The following is a 21,412-nucleotide window of genomic DNA, read 5'->3' on the forward strand; positions in this document are numbered from 1 at the left end:
TATTACAGATGATTGTTACCAATTGTGGCAGTATTGTGATATCAATATTGTGAGCTGTGCATCACGTATCACATCGTATCATGAGGTACCCAGTGACTCCTAGCCCTGGTTTTGGAATAGTAGGTTTGGACACCTTGAACAAAAAGTGAACACCCTTTACATTGCACTAACCAGAAAGTAGTGAGAGAATTTACACAAAAATGACAATTGGCTGCTTGTAAACAAAAAAATGTCAGTCTTCCATTGTCTTCCAACCTGGAGCTGATCGGCAGTACGGTTCGCCGGACAGTTCAATGAATGCATTTCTAAATCTACCGTTAAAAATGTTATTGGAGGAAACTGAAAACAGTTATCTTTTACAAAATAAATCAGGAGAAAGCCTCAAAGCAGGAAATAAAATGTATCTGTACAGATAGTATTCACTAAATCATCAAAAGGACATAATAAATTAGACTAAGAAATGGTCTGACTAATACTAAATCTGTTTTTAAAGTAATTAAGCTGAAAAAAACTGTTGTGTTTGTTTAAGATTCACTGTATACAGAGCTGAAGCAAATGGTAAAGCGTGTTTGGAACGTGTTGACGGCGGACAGTTGGAGGGAAATCCTGTCCTCTGCCTGGAATTGACAGACATCATCTTCCCGGGTCATAAGCAGCCATTGACCTTCCCACTTGTGGAGAAGCAGGAGGGAGGCTGTGGGCCAATTAGACAAGAGCGAACAGCCTGTTCTGCTGAGCGCGGAGCAGAGGACAATCACGGTTTAATAAAATGAATGTGGAGACAGGTGGGGGTTGCCACTAATGAGGGATGTAGACGGGGCAAACTCCAGAAAAAAGTGTTGGCAGTGACTGGGGGGGGGGTCGAGTCTGACAAAAAAAGACCCCAAACAAAATGTGTTTTGATGAAGGGCCCCCTTTTTTTTTCCTGTCATGGCCTCTTTGCCCTTCTTTCATCACGGCCAGTGGAGGGAAGCAAATGGGGCATAATAGGAGCCTAACGATCAAGCGTAGAGTGTTAAATTAGAAGAAACGTCTTCATTTTCACAGCTTTTTCCCCCGGCTCTTTCAGGCTGCGCCCTAAACAGGTGGTCATGTGTTTTAAGTGAGCTAGGTGGAGGTAACATCAGCCGTGGTGGATGTCAAGAAAGATTAGTCAGAGGCAAAGAGCTGACCTTAGATTAGGATCAAACAAAAGCAGCAGTTTCTTGTAGGGGTTACATTCTGGATCCCGACGCGGTCAGGGAAACAGATTCAGGCGGATAAAGACAACAGTGTAATGTTGATGTGTTTCCTCTGAATAAATGAAAAGGAGCTTTACAGGAAAGCCTTTGTGTTTAAAGATACACTCCAATAAAGATGGTGTTTTAAATATATATATATATATTTATTAATTTCTATATTATACAAGTACATGAAAAAAGACAATACTGTAGTGTAACAAACAGAACAAAAGAACAGAGGAAAAATAACAAATACAAAAAAAGGAAAAATAAACTTTACAAAATAAATAAATAAAAACCGTCTACTCCATTAGTATATATAGTATTAACAGTCACACAGTCCAGAAAAGGCTTCCATATTTTAAAGAAATGACCCGTTGTGGAGTGTACTACACATGTTAGATGGTCTAGGGGTCACTAAAGGACGGACCGCGGTCCCAATCCTGACCCAGATGATGGGTCAAGTGGACCCAGCATGGGTCTATTTTAAATGGTGCAGTTCTTGTTGTCATTGCAACACATTCTCACTATAAAGTGGTCATATATGGACACAAACATGTTTGGAGAGTTTCTTTTTGGAGAAAAGAGCCGGGAGGAACCTGTAGAAAAGCTTTCCACTTCAGAGAAATATGAAGCTGTTGTTCACAGACACAACCAGGACTCTCCCTCCAAATATGGATTCATGGAGACAGTTGTTTCCACGTACCAAATTCAAATTCAAATTGATTTTATTTATAGAGCACTTTTCATATAAACAAATACATTTCAAAGTGCTGTACAAAAAACAAACAACACAATAAAAAATACCCTCTTGTTAAAAATAAAAATCAACCCCCTAATATCATATATGTGAACAAGTGCACCAACAGACAAATAAAACGAATGATAAAATATGAATACATAGGAACCCTCATGTTTCTAAATGTCAGATGGGAGAACCCTGAAGACGCTGTCAACACCGACCTCCTGTCAGCTGGTCATCTACTTCCTGGGCCAAGGAGCAAGAGCCCCACAACCCACAGCCTCCCACCAGCCGAGGAGAAACCCCAGGCGAAGGAGCAGTGGGTACATCAGGGCCATGTCCCGTGGGCAAGGAAGCAGACGACCCAGCCAAATGTGAGAAGACACTAGTTTAAAAGCAGATGTTAAGTAAAAGAAACAAGCCAATGAATTAACTAAGATAAGAAAGATTAAAAATAATTAAATAAACAAAATAAAAACACCAGTACCAGACTGCTCTGTGGTGACAGATATTTGAATGTTTCCTATACTAACACAATATTAAACTTACAGACACAATACATTTGTGTTTATTATTGTACTTAGACAATATCAGTATTTGACAGATGTGTCCTTTTGTTTATGCTTTATTTATTTATGTATTATATTTCAAATAAAATCATAAAGTCTACATTTAAAGCAGCTACAAACATTTTACAGAGAATGAAGATTCCATCAGATAAAACTTAAGACCTGCTGAAGATGTTTCTGAGTTGAGGAAACTTGTAAAAGGGACATTTAGGAATTGTATCTACAGAAAGGCTGAATCAGGCTGGAATCTGTTCAGAGACTTTAGACAACGTTCCTCGGTGTAAAAGTTTTGAAATACAACCCTGATAGACTGAGAAACTGTAAAAAATTGTTCAGATGTACATTCTTCCTTGGAGGACTTTGATTTGTGGAAGAAGCTAATGTGGATCCTCCTTTATGTTGATGATGTCGGCAGTTGTCCTGGTAGTGTTCCTGTTGTGCGTGTTTGTGTCGCACAGTTCCTTGTTATTATGTAATGTGACATTAAATAATGAATTCATTACAGTAAAAAGAGAGTTAGTTATTAATTACATGCAGATGTGCCACAATCCTTAACGGCTTAAAAATATATTACACTAAATATTTTTTTTCTGACCTTAATTTCAAGAACTTTTTCCAAACTGGGCCTCCTTACATTTCGGTTAAAGACACCTGGTCTAAGGAGATATGGGCTTCATTATGTGTGAGCCGTCCAGATTTTGTGTGTGTGTGTGTGGGGGGGGGGCTTTTGGTGATTTTCACATGTTCTTGTGGCCTTTTTCTCACAATGGAGGACATATATAATTAAAATTAAGCTTAAAATTGCATTTCTGAGTATTTCTTTATTCAAATTGCTAGTATTCAGGAGCAGACAGAAGAATTTCCCTGCTCCGCTCCCTTCTGATGCAGACAAATAGATCCATGAACGTCTTTGTTTTCCCCGTCTGAGCTGGTATCTGGATCAGAGCTGTACGGTGGATAGCTCCAAAATTGTTCCCCCTTTTTTTTTTCTTTTTTTTTACACTGATAAGGTTAGGTTGGGGCTATGAGCAGCTGTAAGCTAGAAGGAGGGAGTGTAAATTGAGGGATGATGGGAAGTCAGCGTAGGCTTACGCCACGCCAACAGTCCCCCCCACAACTCAGAGGTGAATTTCTAATAAACCACTGCTGCTCTACAGATACTCTGTCCTAGAAAATGACACAAGCTTTTAGATTTTGGCTAAAAACGACATCATCATAATTAAAAGACCTCCAGGATCACTTAAAAACAAATCAGAAGATGATCGGAGTGGTGGGTCAATATTTCCCCTCTGCTCCTAGAATTTCTTGTTTCCAACATTCATACAAAGCACAAATTGTTGTAGACAGTTTTGAATATTTATAAAACAAATACAATTTAGATCATCATCACACTCAAATGTTGTATTTGATCAAACCAGAACCTTCTTTTTTTCATTTTAAAATAAAAACCAAACAGCTATGCTGATGATGCTGCCAGTAGGAAAACATTTTCACCTGAGCAATAATCAGGGGGAATTACCGAGAGCAGAAAAAGGAAATATTGATCACGACGTTAGCATTCAGCAGAACTGAGGGACACTACAATGACAACACTGCAACGCTTGAGTCATACGGAGCTGCTGCAGCTCAGTGAGGCTCACTAAGAATGAGGGTCAGGATCAATATCACTTATTCCACTCCGGGAGAAGGTTCAGCTGACCTGAAATCCATTTATGTCAATGAAAATAGCTCTCTGTTTTATCGTGGAGCCAGCTGTCAAAGCTGAGTTATAGACTGGAGTTACCCTCAGTTTTATCATTCAACAGGAATGTTTTTAAGGTTTCTCCTGTTCTTTTTTTTTCATTAAACCCCATTTCTATGTATTTTTGGACATCATCTGTCATCAAAACCTAAAGGGCATCATACAGTACAGCAAACGTTTAGCAATGTCACAACATGACAGCTTATCAAGCTGATATCAGAATAAATATGGTAAAATAATGGAGGGCTTTCTGAACATGGCAGGCTTGTGAGGTGAAATGTAGTAACAGTCATATGTATTTTAAATCGTTAAATACTAAAACACTCAGATCCAACAGATCATGTCCATGTTGTGAACAAAAGAAAGAAAGGTGAAAATACTGCCTTTTTTCTGGAGTCTCTGTTTATTAACATTAGGGCAGCAATCCAATCCGTTTCACAGATCAAGATCAACAAATCACAGATCAAACCACGATCCTTACATACATAACTCTGAATAGTTGCTATATGTTTGCCTTTTTAGTGGATGTATGGAAATTAAACTAATATGTATTTAATCATCATTATTTAAATCCTTATTTAAAACAGGAGATCAGAATCAACAAAACATCACAGATGAAATCACAACCATTAAAAAAAAAGAAAATGCTGTTTATCACTTTAAAAAAATTCACACTAAAGTTTAGCTGAATACAGTCCAGTAGACTGGAGAAGATACCATATATCTTCCAATAGTGGCTGGTCTCTAGTAAACGCCGGTCTGGGAGGTGGTCATTACTGTCAGATGTGGTTTCTAAGCGTGTCTGGGGCTGCGGAAAAAGGACCAACAAAAAAACGGTTTCCAGGTGTAGGTGCAAAGAAAGCAAGCGATGAATTAGAAGAACTGGTCATAAACATGGATTACTGAACAAAGACTTGCGTGTCTTCAGTAAAATGATTCACATATAGGGTGAAGAGGATTTTTGATATAGAGATTGATGATAATTCACAGAGAACAGAAACATTCGCAGCCAGTGCTAATCAAAACAACGCTCTCATCATATCAATATATCCTGAAATCTTCATGAGGTGATGTATGCATTTCTTGACCAAATTTTACTGTAAAATGAACCCATTAGCCATCAGCTTTCTGACACACATTCAGCTTACAGCAATCACACTTGTACTATCGCAGGTATACTATATGTCTTGTTTTTAGTTAGTTTAAAGCTAATCATGGTTAAGATGTGTGCTTTACATCTAGTTTACACATGACCCAATTAGTTGACAAATCTGAATAAATAATCAGGGATTAGTCCATTATTAAAATAATCGTTTGTGTCAGCCCTAGTTGAAGGACAGTACGTATCACAAGTCAAACTATAACATTTTAACACATTTGTATGCGTACTGTCCTGTACTACAGAAAATCAATGGATGTCAATAAGCACAACCAGAATTAAGATGCACCGGATTATTAACCGAATTTTCTATTTTTGAAAAAATAAGGAATTTCAAGAGTGACAGAAAAATATGTCAGGGGTCACTTAATTAGCTCTAACTTCGTGTTGGTTCGTTAGATTTACAGAGATGCACCAATAACTGTAAAATTAAATGTTTTTATTAAATCACTGCTGCCATTACATTTGCTATTGCTACTTTTGCTGCACTGAGATGATCATACATTTCAGGGTGTCTTTTATTTTAAAATGAACTCACGAGAACTTTAGTCAAAATTTAAAAAAATAAAAATAAAAAAAGCCAATTTTCTTTGAATGTTTATATTTTACTAATGCAAAATGAAAAAACAGTTATATTATGTTTATCATAGTAGTAACAATAGAAAAAATATAAATCCGTGTCTTATTTTTTTAAAGGGTGAAGGAAGACTTGGTGTCTCCTGCTGGGCTGGAGTCAGTGAGAAATCAACCTGAACGGCTCTTTCAGAGTTGACGGTGCAGACCTTTGATCTAAACACACTTAACTCTGTCCAGCAGAAGGCGAAAATGATAATAACATATATTTCAGGAATGACATGTTATTTTGTAATTTAAAACAAATTAATTTTTTTCAGAACTTTTCAGTAAACTGAACTTCAGTTTCACTTTTCCATCAAAACCCTTGATAGTTTTATTTTGAAATCTGCATTTTAGGGTGATAATTACATCAGCTTAAGTTTATTTTTTCTAAACTCTACTAGATTTATAAAGACTGTGAATCAGTGATCTTAGACGTTGCAAGTATTTGTACTTGAATTTGTGGGAGCAGATCTTGAATATCAGAGTATTCAGTTACTGATTAAAGCCTTAATACTTTTTTTTTTTACTCAGTTTTTTTTTAAGAATGTTTAAAGCATATTTCTATGTAAAAAGCAGCATGAGCCACTTGAATTAATAATTGTCATAAAATACTAAAAAAATAATAAAAGTATTTGTGGCAGTCCACAAACAGACAGAATGCCATTACAGATTCAAATCCTACGGTCTGGCCGACAGTTGACTTATTGTGACAAACGTTTTTCACCTTTACCATTTGGATTCACACTGCAGTCATTTCTCATCTGTTACAAACCTGAAAGATGCTACAGCACAGAGGTGTGAAGAAATAAAACTGATTCCTCGTTCTCACAGCAGAGCAGCGCCATCAAAAGGACGTTGTTTCTGTCGTTTACGGGTTTAGATTTACCAATGAATCAACCAGAAGTCTTCAGGATCAATGAGATCAAAGCCAGTCGTTAATCACCATGTCGGTTTTTCTTCATTTTTATCAGTACGTCTACAAACACCTAATTCCATCTGCCGACACGAGTCCTGGGTAAACGGTTCAAGGGTCCAGAGAGAGGCCATGGGTCTGACTTCAAAACGGCCTGATGCAACGGGGCTGGTCCCAATCCAGCCAGCAGAATCGTACGACAGACGGGATCCCGTGATCCTTATCGTTTGGTCAGAATGTTGACATTAGCTCAACAGAAAGGCTGTGGGTTAAACTCAACAGAGATGTGCAGAAATGAAGGAGTAAAAAGTCTCCACCCAAGAAATACCAGGCTTTTAAAAGAAAGACAATTAGCAGAGAATTCCTCTTTATTTTGCTTTTACAAAGAAAACTGTTGAAGACTACACTTAATCTCCTAAATAGGTTTAAATCATTTTCTCACCATCAATGCCGTACGGTTTTGTGATTATTTGTTTCGTTTTCAAGGCTGAACACATTGGCCTTCATATCAATGTGCTTCAGAAGCATTAACCATTTTCGTGTGAACTCTAATTTAAGAAATTATTTTTACAACAGCAAAGATTAATGTCAAACATAAAGCTTTTGAGTCTTAAACAGTCAAAAATGTTTTCGTTCAGGCACCAAAAATGTCTCTGACAAAAGTCAGACACATTTGTCAAGCGGCGTTATAAACAGACTTTCAGCAAAAACCAAACATGCAACGATTTCATTGTTTTTGCATCAAGTCCGTCTGGTATTTATCACGTTCTGTCATTCCAATGTTTGAATTAAGCAGAGTTTGCCTCATGGACCTGAGCCACATTACATATCGCCGCTCTATCACTGACAAAGGTAAATAAATTATTCACACAAAAGCAGACAGAGAAACCCAGCGGAAAACTCTGAGGGCACAGGATTTGCAAATGTGGGAAATCTGTTACAGCAAGAGTGCCTTCCCTACAGGGACAGGGGACAAATGACACCCAGTGTCTGCATTCAATTAGTCCCAAAAAGGCCACCAGAGCCAAACCCTGAATGGGGCCGGGAGCCTCACCCTCCCAGAGCCCTAAGTAGAGCTGTCTGCTGCCGTCCAGCCACAATTACTACTGTCCACGACACATCAGGGATGTGGACTGTCTGTTACTGCACTCGTTTGCTCATCTCTCTGCATTCTTCAGAACTAACAGAGAATCGTTGGTTTCTGCAGGCGATCCAAAGGTTCAGGAAATTACTCGCAAATAACGGAAAAGAAAAGTTTTAAACGAACGACTTGTTGGTTTGCCACACATTGTACAACAACCGCAAACCGGACCCAGAGGAATTCCAGCACAATGAGTCGTAGATTGCATAAATCAAAAGTGATTTGATTAGCAAACACTTCACGCTGGACACGGCCTTGTTGCTAAAGTCTGTGGGTTGCTGCGTCTCCACACGACGCTGGAGGAGAACTGCCGTATTTAAACACATCCGTAACGACGATGTGAACCACAATCCCACCTCATCCTGTCTGAGCACCAGACCTCCGTTTTCCCTCCACACTCCTCACATGTCCTGCTGGAGGCCTAAGGCTATTCATAAGCTGCTGCAGGAACGAAGCGGTCTGCTCATTTGTTTTATGATCTGACCACTCACCAATGCGCCGCTAGTTAGCGGGTAACTCACCTGTCATTGAGGCTCTAAATGATTGCACACCTTAAAGTCTCAGCTTTAAAATAATCGTGTGTTTATGTAACTTGATTGGGAAACTTGACCACACAAACCAGCCTCATGATTTAGTACTACTTTGTGAAGTGGGACTCTTACAGAGTGAGGCTCGGCCTCCTTTTACATCTCCGATCAAAAATGATGGAACTGACTATCATTTAAAGAATGAGTGGAGGAGCTGCCAGGCCAAAGAAGAATTAAATTATAGAAACTGTGCTGCAGCACAGTTACATATACATTACTCATTCCTCCAGGCTTAATAGGCCTTGTCATATACTTAGTAAATGACGATGATAGAACATTTCTGCGTTCATCTTTGCTGGTTCTGGCTTGTGAAGAGTTGCCAAACATGACATGCCGCACTGGGATGTTTTTCATGAAGCTATCGAGCAGTGAAAGCCAACTGCTGCTTCACCGCTCTGCTGGATGTTACTGATCCTCCAGTTAAGCCATGCGCCGCAGCACAAGTGTAAGACAATAGTTTGTGTAGGGCACCTCTTGCTGTTCCGCTGAGTGGGAGAGCAGAGCTCTGCCTCCACACCTGTTGTCCTGCATGGGCCTCAGGGGGAAAGCTATCTCCATCACGCTCATTCCTGCTCTCCAGTCGGCTGGGCCGCTGCGGCACAGCCACATAAAGCGCCGGGACCCACGCGGATAAGGCCACGCTATACCTGACTAAATCCGGGGGATTAGCCCCTTTGCATTTCATTGTGCTCTGAAACTGTGCTATATCATAGCTGCAAAAGGGCTTTCACAAGAAGCCAGAAATTATTTATGCTCAAGAGATTAAAGTAAGAGCATGCTGTTGAATGTTTCGTTATAAAAGCTTTAAAAGGAACTGCCAGACAGAGCATTTGCTACAAAGACACTTAACACAACAAAGGCCACAGAGGTGATGACTAACAAGCTTAGCTCTCTGCAGCTTCACATTGAAACTGGCTGGAGAGAATCTTTTTATACATGGAAATAGAACCATGTTTGCATCCACTGTCTTCTCATTTGCCCAAGAATATTTCTAACAAACTATAAGTTGCTGTAAGGTTGGATGAATCAGTTTCTGTTTTTTTACATATACAGCAGTCGTGCCCATCCTTTGGACCGGTACCAATCCATGGGGCACTTGGTACCGGGCTTTAGAACAAAAAAGTAAGTGAGGTAACTGACATTTTATGCTTTATTTATTTTCTGATTCTGAAGGGAATTATATTTAGGAACACTACTGGGTTTGTCCATGACTCACTCTTAACTGTTCACCTCGATCACAGGTCTTACACAAACTGTTACAGCTGTGGTCGTGTTTGCTTTTGATTTTTTCTTTTTGTTGTGTTTCTGTGTACTTTATTTCTGTCAGAGTGGGACTCTGTGTGTTTGTGGATCTGTGTCTGTCTGTGTCGAGTTCTTTCAGGTGTGGTGCTGGAAAGGATGGGGCCCCCATTGGACCAAAGCTGATGGAGGGAGCCTTTAAAAGCATCGTGTGGGCCCCCATCCCACAAGAAGAGAGGTGGGTTGGTCATTGTTTTCCCTTTAATTTACGTGAGCTCCCCGGGCTCAGTTAGGTGAGGTTTGGTTTGTTGTTTTGGCCTTGGTTCACCTAAAGCCTTTTGCTTCACACTTCAGTAATGGTTGTCTTTTCTTGTAAATATTTTTTTGTTTTTTTTTATGGAAAAAATCTTTTTTTGTTGTTTTTTTTTTGTTTTTTTTCTGCTTAAAGTTAAAATAAAAACGTTTATGGTGCAGCTCTGGAGCCACTCTTTCAGCCCTACATTGTGGCTCTCTGGTTAAGTAAAAATACAATATTTTTCATGATAAAGTAACATATTTTAGGTTTATCTTATAGGTGTATTAAGCAAAGAAAAAGTCTTAAAATTCGAAGTTTTTTTTACTTGTATTCATTTGTATTCATTAACCTTTATTTAACCAGGAAGTCCCCTTGAGATTAAGAAATCTCTTTTTTAAGGGAGTCCTGGCCAAGAGGTGACAAAAAACCAAATCAATTACCGTTGGAAAATAAAGACTACATTCCATTTAAAAACACTTGCAAATAAAATAATCTTTCTCTTGTGTTCTGAACTCCTTCACAAACAGCTGAAGGAAAGTATGTATCATTCCACCAGGATTTTGACTACAGTACCCATAATGCTCCAATAATCAATCCACCAAGCAGTTTGGCTTCATATTTTACCAAAACAGAAACATTTTGACGTATGTTTGAGTGACGTTTAACACAGAAAATCAATATGAAGTCAGTATATACAACCAGAGTTCAGACACAAGAATTTGAGGTGTACTTTCTCTTTTTGTATAAAACATTAAGGATATTAATTATGAAAAACATGATGAGGGACTTCATTAGCTCTGGTTTAGTACAGAATGTCTTTTATTTTGAAAAGAAAGTTATGTAGACCTCTAAAGAATTATAAACTAATACATATTTTAAAAAATATGCTATTTTCTCTTTATTTTTTTGTTTTATTTATGCTTGAAAAACCCAATTGTGTTTATCATAACGGAATCGTAACAATACCAGAAATACAAATCAGTGTCTTCTTTTTCTAAGGGGTTAAATAAGACTTTGTGGCTCCAACTGGGATGTTGTCAGTAAGAAATCGTCCAGAATGGCTCTTTAACCGTTGAAGGTTGCAGACCCCCACCCTAGACCTTCTTTCAGCAGTTGCTATGACCACTAAAGCTTTGCATTAGCTGTTGTTTATTTAATTGAAAAAGTGAATTAAAAACAAAAACAAATGTTTTGGGGGAGAAAACAGCAAGTGAGGAGACTGAAGAAGAGCGTGTGACTTCAGATTTGACAGGAAACTGACTTGAAATGTGGATTTTTTTTAACAACTTTCTTCCTGAGCACCAAACCCTCTCTGTACAAAACATCGACCAACTCTCTAATGTTACAAGGATGCTGCTTATAAAGTTGCATTCACTGTGGATTTACTTTTATTTTATGCAGAAAATTGCATTTTTTATATTATTTTGTATTGTAGGATTTATCCTCCAAACCTTAAAAGTAGGTCGAGGCTGAAGTTAGAATCCGGTTGTGATCCTCACTTTGGGGGTTAAGGGAAAACTTACACTTTATTGGTCATACACAAAAGCATGAGGTCAAAGAAAATTTTAATATTTAAAAGAGAATAAAGATTGAATAAAAAAGGCAATTATTACATGGTAACAAATTTAAAAATAACTTCAACAAACCAACACATTTTTTTCATTGAACCTTTATCTTTTGTAAAATCTCATCTTCTTTAACTTGAATTCCATATAGGAGTAATTTTAATCAGAACATTTCCAGAAACCAGGAGCTTAAAAACGTAAACTCCACCTTGGGCCTCGTGCAGACCGCTCCGTGAACATGTCGTCAGACGTCAAACCCGTCTGTGTCCTGAAAAAGCTTGGAGACTGCTGTTCTACAGGCCCATGCGATGAGAGCGCTCTGTGCTAATTGGATCCAGAGCTGGCAAAAAAGGAGCGTCAGTTCTGTGGTATTGATGGTAGAAAACCAAAGCGAGGAGCCGGCGTTCCCTCCAGGTTTGGAGCGAGCTGGTTCCATGCAGAAGCTTTGAAGTGGAGCGGTGGAGGGCCGGGCCTCGTCCTCGGTGCAGGGAGACACAGCAGAACAATGGCGTAATTGAAGCCGTCTTCAGCTTCAACCACAGAGATGTAAATACTTGAAAATGGAGCAGCACTTCTCTACTTTTGAAAGGAAAAAGATGAATCAGCAAATAGTGCTGTAATGCTGTTTGTGGCTGTGTCTAATTCTTGTGGTGGGAGCACCGCGTCACTGGGTTTGGCAGCTTGAGGTGGGTCTACAGGAATGGCGAACCAGGTGGAAACACTTTACATCAAACACCTACGAAGCCCGTATAACATAATGCTTCCAGTCTGGCAAAGGAATAAACATGCTGAGCTTAAAGTTTATACGTCTTTATGGAATTTACAATGTGTTTGCCTCCAACGAAACTTGGCAAGGAAGAAAACGAATCCTGGTACTTTAGAACTAATAAAATCATCAAAAGCAGGGCTTGTAAACATTCAAATGAAGAGATTCAAATCTTAAGAATATGGAATCAATCAGACAAAAATGTTCATTTTTATTCAGAATACTCCTATACTTGTTTAATTATGTGTACTTCTTTTCAGGGGGAGCCCTCCCTTTCAGTGTTTGACCTTAAAGTGTGAAAACAAAACATCACATCACTTCTTACTAATTCAATTAACAGGACGGAGCGCGTCCTCACAATGAGAATGACCGCAGATGACCTGCAAAGATAGCCCTCCTCGAGAACTAATTTAAGTCATGTCAGCCTGGAAAGAGAGAGTTACTCACGCTGTTGTCGCTCGTCCCGGACACGGGGTAGACCGTCCAGCCCAGCTCTGCCGTGGCTGTGGTGGAGTCCATCAGGGTCTCTGTGGACAAACACAAACAAACAGTCAAACGTCTGCCTTCCACCAGCAGCCAACAGAGATGTTCTCCGTTCAGTAAGCTTTTAATATCTTAAAGTCACACACTGATCAGCCTTTGATCTATTTTCAAATTGTTCCTGGTGGTCTTTTTATGATGATGATGCAGTTTTTAGCCAAAACAAGAAGAAAAAAAAACTGTAATTTTTTCGTAGTTTCGGCAGAGTGGCAGAAGTTCTTTAGATATTCACCTCTGAGTTTTGGGCGGGACTTTTGGTAGAGCAACCCCACCACCACTTTCCATCACCCATAACTAAGAGTTTCCTGTTTACACTCACTAGCTTACAGCGCCTCACACCTCCAACTTAACATGACTGGTGCCACGATTAGTCGATTAGTCACGACTATTAAAATAGTTGATTAGCGTTTTTCTGTTTTTTTCTTTTAAATCCCTAAACTACGGTGCGTTCTTTCTAATACCAGTCTGCCATTGTCAGTGACACACATGTGCAGCAGCGTCAATCCCATCAGTAATTATGTCACAGGAAGTTCTAGGAAGACTCTGGTACCATCACAACACACCAACGAAGATTGAAATTGTTAAACATAAAAATACAAAATAAAAAGTGTCCAATGCAGTCTCTACAAGGCAGACCTTGTGTTCGATGGCAGCACTGCAGTGGTCATGAACACCTGAAGAGGAAGCAGGTTGTGACTGAGTATGATAACGATGAAGAGGGATCATCGTCTAGCTAAGCTAAGCTAACACTAGAGCAAACTTGTTAGCTAAATGTTTGTGTGCATCCCTGCAACCTGGACCCATCAGAGTGAAATGTCTCTGAAGGAACATCTGCTCTCCAAAGAGATCAAGTCTTTCTGCAGACATGGAGAAATCATCACTTTCCTGCTACCAGCAAGAACATCGGACAGTCTGGAATTCTATAGAGTCAGAGTGTAGAGAAGCTGAATACAGTTGAGAACGTTCAGAACCACAAAATGAACTTTAGTTCTATTTGAGTCAGGGAGAACAAAACTTTAGTGAAAAATAGTTCTTTGTTTCAGATGTCGACCTCAATAGATTTAAGTTTTAAGGACAGAAACTAATGAAGGAAAGAAGCTGCAGGATTCATTAAAGTTTAAGAAACTATCATCATTATTTTAGTTAGCATACAGATGAAACACTTCAAGTTAATGATGGTGAAGATGTGAGTTTTACATCCAGTTTACTCAGGATCTGAGTGGTCAACTAATAGAAAAAACTAATCAGTGATTAGTTGACTATTAAGACATTTGCTTGTGGCAGCCTTAGTGAGCAATATTAGGATGTCCTTCCGTTCAGTTCTGATCCAGATTCCAGCTCAGATGAGGAAAACACAGACGTTCATGGATCTATTAGTCTGCAAGTGGATACATCAGAATGGGGTGCAGCATCGAGCTTGAGGCCCCGCCCAGCTTATTTTTTAGATCTTTTTTAACAGCATTTTGGGGTTTTGATTTAAACGATTTGAACAAATAAATACTCATACTTAAAATATGTCCCACATTATCAAACACATGTTTGGGGGTTTCCTGCTTCAGCATAAATAGCAGTTTGGATGTCTCATCTTTAGCAGATTTGTTTCATAGCAGATCAGATACATCCAGGTCATTAGGACTTGGCTGAGATCTGTAAGGGGAAAACAACAGGCCGGGAACCAGATCTCCACGGCACGGAGAAGGGCCCACCCTGTACGCTGCGGATTAACGAGTGCAGAGAAACACCTCTGGTAATTGGGGTCAAAGACAATGTGCCCGCTGTCCGTCATGAAGCTCTCCTGGAGCTCATTCCACCAGCTTGTTCCGAGCGTCATTCCCATGCTGGCTGACCCATTCATGGGGTCACGTCTCGTCTCAAACCCAGGCCCCTCCTCTGAGGCTCAGACCGCAGCTCTCCTGGATGTCTTGGAGCGCTGTGAGTCTTGTGGATGGCGTGAACGGTGAGCTGCCACAGCAAACGTGGGTCGCAGTCAGTGAGTGAAATGCAGAGGTGCTGAACAACTTTCCAACTCTTACCGATGCAGTTCATCAACTAAAAGTATGAAACCGCGTAACTGTCAGTGAAATGTGCTTAAGGTCGGTGGAAGTGCAGCTTCGTTTGTTCTCTTCAGACTTGGTTCTGAACCGACTTGTCATCCTCCTTGTTTACCAACGCTTCATTTCTTCTTGTTTATTGACAAAAAAGATGTCTTTTAATTACCAGCCGCTCCATTCACAGCTTTATTCCTGAGCTCTCCGCTGACGTTTGGCGTCTCACCAAAGACACAATGCCGGGTTTTACCAACTATTCAGTTATCACAAAGCCCAAATCTTATAATTAGTTAGATGAGACTGCAATTGAGCGGCTATTGATAACCTTCTGTGAGGCTCCGAGCCGAGCAGTCGACATGGGTGTTAGGCGGTGAAATGGTAATTATCCCCCATAATGATAACAATAATTAGTGGTGGAGTAAAATGAGAATAATGAACCCCCTCTGTGGAGGCTGGGGAAGTGCTGTGGGGGAATGGGGGCTGGATTTCTTCAGGACTGGGGGACGGGTTGTCGTCTTCTGATTCCCTCCTCTTTCAGCTTCTTTCCAGTGTTTGATGCTCATGTCATGATGTGTCTGCTGCTATCAGTGGCCCACATGCTGGACGGGTCGCTCCTGCTCAGGCTGCTGACCGACAGCCGCTCACATGCATTCCCTCCCTGAAGGCAGAGCAGCACATCTCCACTCTGAGAAGTGGCTACTATCTAGACCTGAACTTCACAGCAAAGCGCGCCGCTCAGCAGAAAACACTGAAATGAATTAGAGGGAGACGACACCGGGGTGCTTCAGGAATCACTTCTATGAGCTCTTTTGAGTCTTTGATAGCAGTGAGACGGACAGCGACTCCACCGTCTGCTTGGATGCATAAGAAGACGGTCTATACATCATTTTAGTTCTTTAACCATTATTTAATGAAGGTCCAATGGAGATCCATCCATCTCTTTTTCAAGGGAGTCCTGGCTAGGAGGCAAATTAGAAACAATCCAAGACATTTCATTCAAATAAAACCGTAAAATAGATTAAAAACAACAACACGCCATTGATTTCATTTCCAGAAAAGCCTCAAATCAAGACAAAGTTCTCTGTTAATTTTGTGATTGCTTAGTCAGCATTCACACTATAGAGATTCTCCTGCTTCTTTCTGTACGTTTTTCACCACATAAAAACTCGATCACACTTCAGCAAATTCAGCAATTTTTGTATCAAAGCGTTCAGCTTGTTCAGAAAATGATTGCTTGTATTTTTGGTATTCATAAACGTTATAGTTTTTTTTAAATATTGAGCAAAATGCACTCATAGGAAATGAATAAGAAAGTCATTAAATATATTCATGGGCTATGTTTTCATCTTTTATAGTAATTTTATAGTAATTTTGAAAATCAATTTGGAGTTTAGCTAATATTTTAGCGACAAGCTAACGTTTTTGGTTTGCGGCTGGGTGGCTCAGTGGGCTAGGTGAAGGGCTGACATGCAGGAGCCCTGGGTTCAATTCCCAGGGTCGTCCACTGATCCCCACCCAGATTGGGTCCTTAGGCAAGACCCTTGACGCTGCTGCCTAACTGGGTCCCTGTGCCCCTCAAGTACAGGGTTGTGTCAGGAAGGGCATCCGGCGTAAAAACTCTGCCAAATCACTGATGTGAAACAGTGGGTGTTGTTACGCTGTGGCGACCCCGAAAGGGATAAGCTGAAAGTGAACCACTACTAACGTTTTTGGTTAATGTGTTATCTACTGAGGTCTAAGTGGCTGATAAAATGAGCTAGCTTTTTTGGCTAATCTGGCATTTACTGAGGTTTTTTGGGGTGATTTCGAGTTTAGCTCATAATTAAGCAACACACTAAATATATTTGCAAAATTGGCATGTATTAGGGATTTTTAAGTAATTTTACTACATTTTTTTCAGAAATGTAGGTCAACTTCAGTGTCAATTTAACTTTTTGTGATTTTTTTTTTTTGCATTTTCAGCAAAAAGCTTCAGCATCTTCAGCAACTACTTTCAGCAAAAAGCAATCACACTAGCATTATTGTAGGTGATGCAACTTTTCAAGTTAACTATTTATTATCTGGATATAAAAAAAAGCCTTTGAGTTTGGTAATATGATGTAAAAATACTTTTTTTCTGATCTTTAAAGGTCTTTTAGAATTAAACCTTAGTTGAAGGCTGTCTGTGGTGACCTTTGACTCCCAGATTGAAGCTTGATTGGAAACATAATGAACTGGAGGCAGGTCACTTAACGAGCTTATTCCACAAGAAAGTCAGTCCCCATCGACTTCAGAGCAAAACGCACTCAGGTGTTGCCATATGCAGACTGAGACTGATGGTTTCATAAAAAATATTAGCAATTTTAATAATCTAAGAAATAGAAGTTTTTATTTTCGGGATATTTTTTTATTAAAATTATTTGTGATTGTATTTCCATGGGTAACAGTTGCATTCTACAACACAATAATATTTAACCAAATACTGTAAAAAAAAAAAAAAAGCCAAATTCAGTCTTCAGTGGGAGTGAGTTAGGCTGAACAGTGACATGTGAGACATAAATAAACATCAAAGTGTGCATCTTCATTAAAATTCTAAAGTGGAGGTTTTTTAAAGTATTTGAGAGAGACAGAATAACTGCAGTTTGCAGCGAATGTGGAATTATCAACAGAATCAAATGTTTCCATTATCAGCCAATCTACTGTTATGTTTGAAGGCCTCGCCTAAATGAAACACGCCACCTCACAAGTGCTACAGGAATAATAAAAGGATATGAAATAAACATTTACTGTATTTGAAAAACGTCTAAAATTCATTCTAGCCCTGGAGTCTGTAACCTGAGGCTCTGGAGCTACATGTAGCTCCTTCATCCCTCTATTGAGGCTCTTTGGTTTTGCACAAAAATGTTCAGTAAATAGAAAAGTTTGTACTTAATTTCGTTTAGCTAATTAAGTTTTGTCATTTATATTTAGAATTTGATCATGTCAGATAACTAAGAAAAATAATGGTAAGAGTAGTTAATTATTAGAATATGATTAAAGCACATTATTATATAGTGTATTATAGATGGATGGATGGACTTTAGTGTCTGTTCAATGAACAGAAATTCATCTTTCAACACGGCAGAACACATTAAAATTCAGTTCAATTGATAAAAGTAAAAAAAAAAGCTAAATAGGGAAAAATAATTTAATAAATCAGAAATCATAGAGATCATAAAAATCACAGAATGCACCATCCACACATACAATTTACATAGGTGCTACTGAAAGTTAAGCAGAGAGACTGCATTGGGGATAAAGGATTTTTTGTAGATGTTTGTCCTGGCCACCAGTGTTCTGTATCTCCTGCCTGATGGTTACAGAGTGATGTAGAGGGTGGGTGGTGTCCTCAGTGATGGAGGTGGCTTTCCTCATCACTGCTCACTTGTACAGGTCACTGAGAGGAGATTGTGCTGTTTGTGATTTTGGAGGCCTGATTGATTATTTTAGAGAGAGTGTTTTTTTGTTTAAGAGTGAAAAAGTTGAAATGAATGTTGAAATGTATGTTTTAGAAGTAAATGGCACCAAAATATACATAAAGTGTATTCTTCTAAACAGTGACTTGACTTGCTCGGCTTTGGTCAGTAAAAAATAGACCAAATGACTCTTTCTGCACTAAAGGTTGCAGACCTCTGTTCTGATCAATATTTAAAAAAAAATAATGAAAAACTTAACATCCACATTTGATATTCAGTAACTCTTCAGTATTCGTGCAAATGTTTTATTTTTATTCAACTTTGGCCACACATTTGAATCTTGGTTGTTTTCCGGTGCTGGTTTCCCCTCTCGCTGCAGAAAGTGTCATGGCATGCTTCTTCTGTAGCACTTACTTTTTAAAATTATCAATAATTAATTTTCAACATGCACACGAAAATAAAAGAAAGTCACAAAAAATAAGAATCGTAGTTATAGTAATTTACAAAGAAGCAGTTCAGGAATGTTGGAAAGGGAAGTCAAGCTTATTTAAGCTCCGCCCCTTTTTGCTTTCCATGTGTTTAATAATCTACATAACCCTCTCACCACAAACATATTTCTGTTCGGCTCATCACTGTTCTCATACTCCCACACCAATCACACCCATCCATCCTCACCGTCCCGTGACCAAAGCATTGATCAAGTCTTTTAAAAAGGTGAATATTTGGACTGTGCTCGTGTTAGTTTTCCAGCTCATATTCCATATTTTCACTCCACACACAAACCTCTCAGCACTTTGACACGGCCGTCTCCTCTCAGACTTCAGGACTTCTCATCAACGTTAAATCTCTTAAAAATGTCTTAGTAAAAAAGTTTTAAAATACTTTAAAATGAGTTTGTTATGTTTGATATTTACTCGTGGATTTTTGCAATTGTTTTACTTTTTTATAGTTATAGTATTTGTCAACGACTAGTGTTTTGGACTATTTCAGGTTGTGATTACAGATGTTTAATGGATCTTGAGAGGTACATGGCGCTCTGTCAAAATGTCCGTTTTTTTCACAATTTACAAACAAGGTTTGGTGATTGTCTTTAAAGGGTAACCAAACAGGGAAGTTGGAGGCTGACCCCGCCCACAGCTGAAATGTGAAAGTCCAGTCAGAGAGGTGGGAACAGGACTGTTATCATTACTGGAGCTGCAGGTCGTGGCGTGAGACTTAAATGATTTGACCAACCGCAAAATTCAAATACAAAACCTCGTTTCAACCTGTAGGGGGCAGCACACAGACAGTTTTAGACTATATTTTCAAGAATTAAACAGGTTTATTTGAATCTGTCAAAAATGTGTCAATGCACTTTTAAAGCCCCATTTATAGAGGTCAACAAACAAACAAAAAGTTGATTTAGGGTTTGGTTAGCCTTTCAAAAGGTGAAAGATGAGCGTACTGGAGAGCAGTACAACACATGCAGTGTGTTACAATAAAGAAATGGCTTTGTTTTATTTGTTACCGAGAAACTTTTGGCACTTTTCCAACACCCTTTATAATAATAATTATTTATGCATAAAAGCCTTTGAAGAGTTCAAGTTTATGGGAAAAGGATCTCTCTGCATCAAAAGGAAACTACAAAATCCACTTTCCTCCCAAACCAGACGATCAATCAGCCGGTAAACGGTTGAGAACGTGTTTTTATTTGTTTTCAGTGGAGGCCTGGGCCGCGGCGGGGCTGTGAATGCTCAACGAGTCCTGAGAGTGGAAGAAAAGCCGGTGAAGAGACTGCTTCCTCTGACACTTCCTGAGGCTGAAGGGAGAGTTTAGAGCGATTCTCTGAGAGCTCTCGAGTGGGAGGCCGTCTGAAGTGACATGAGAGTGGAGTGGAAGTGGGGTATGAGGGGGGTACTATAACAACACTCATCTTAGCTGAGAGCGGTCCGCACAGCCTCACTAATGAAAGCATCAACACTTTGAGCTCTGAAGCCTGAAAATAAACAGCATCCAGACGTACAGCTACCTATAGCGCCATGAGTGTGGGTCGCACGTCTCTGCTGTTTGTGCAGCACGTAAGCGTTCGTGCAAAATGTGCCCACTTTCTTCCAGAAACTTTTCTCACAGCTCAATTATTTATTTTTGCTTGTCAGCCCGCTCCTCGTCCTGAGCGACAATTCAAGATGTCTCCAAAAGGCATCAATCAGAGAACGACAGCTGGATGACCAATTAGGGTGAAGGAGGTGATGGATATCTCTGCTGCCATGTCTGAACAGAACTTTCCCCAGGGCAGGCAAACAGATATTTTAGCCTCCACGTACAAGCACACACTTGCAGCTCCGCGTGATGAGGATTTTCTTTGAGTTTTCTGCTTCCACCATGACAAACACAATTTGACAAATTGTTTTGCATGTTATTGCGTCCCAGGAGGACGGCTGCATATAAAAGACATGATAGCTCGAGCAGCAGTCAAAGAGAAGGAATCCATTTTCCTAGAAAATAGCCTGTATTTAGAGCCTACAATTGAAAGTGTTTAAAAAGCAATAGGACTCTGCAGCAGCTGGAGAGCGCGGCTTCTTGTGTGTGTGCTGCCGGCGGAGCAGGAACTCTGCGGAACCAATTCCTCTGGGGTTCATTTATAATCAAAAACAAAACTATGACATTCAGTGTTTTATGTTGCTGTGAAATTTTTAATCAACGAGACTTTGCTAATAAAACTCCATGTAACCACAACAGAACAAATGTACGGATGCTTGTTTGTGAGTGCACGTCTGAAACCGGCAAATGTGGGAAAACTCCAACACCCACCATTGACTCGCAGAGTAACAGGAGCAAGCTGGTCCCCGAGCTAAA

The 21,412-nt window shown here is 39.5% G+C and overlaps 1 protein-coding gene across 4 annotated transcripts in view; it reads right to left on the reverse strand.

The window, feature by feature from the left end:
- ephb2b (eph receptor B2b) overlaps positions 1-21,412 on the reverse strand; it is a 172,765-nt gene that overhangs the window by 93,272 nt on the left and 58,081 nt on the right. For all 4 annotated transcript variants that reach the window (XM_024269806.2, XM_024269804.2, XM_024269805.2 and 1 more), the window contains exon 2: positions 13,003-13,082. In XM_024269806.2, the coding sequence (XP_024125574.1) occupies positions 13,003-13,082 (80 nt within the window). The remainder of the gene's footprint in view (positions 1-13,002; positions 13,083-21,412) is intronic.

This window comes from Oryzias melastigma, linkage group LG5, assembly GCF_002922805.2.
Source record: "Oryzias melastigma strain HK-1 linkage group LG5, ASM292280v2, whole genome shotgun sequence".
In the NCBI taxonomy this organism is placed as follows: domain Eukaryota; kingdom Metazoa; phylum Chordata; class Actinopteri; order Beloniformes; family Adrianichthyidae; genus Oryzias; species Oryzias melastigma.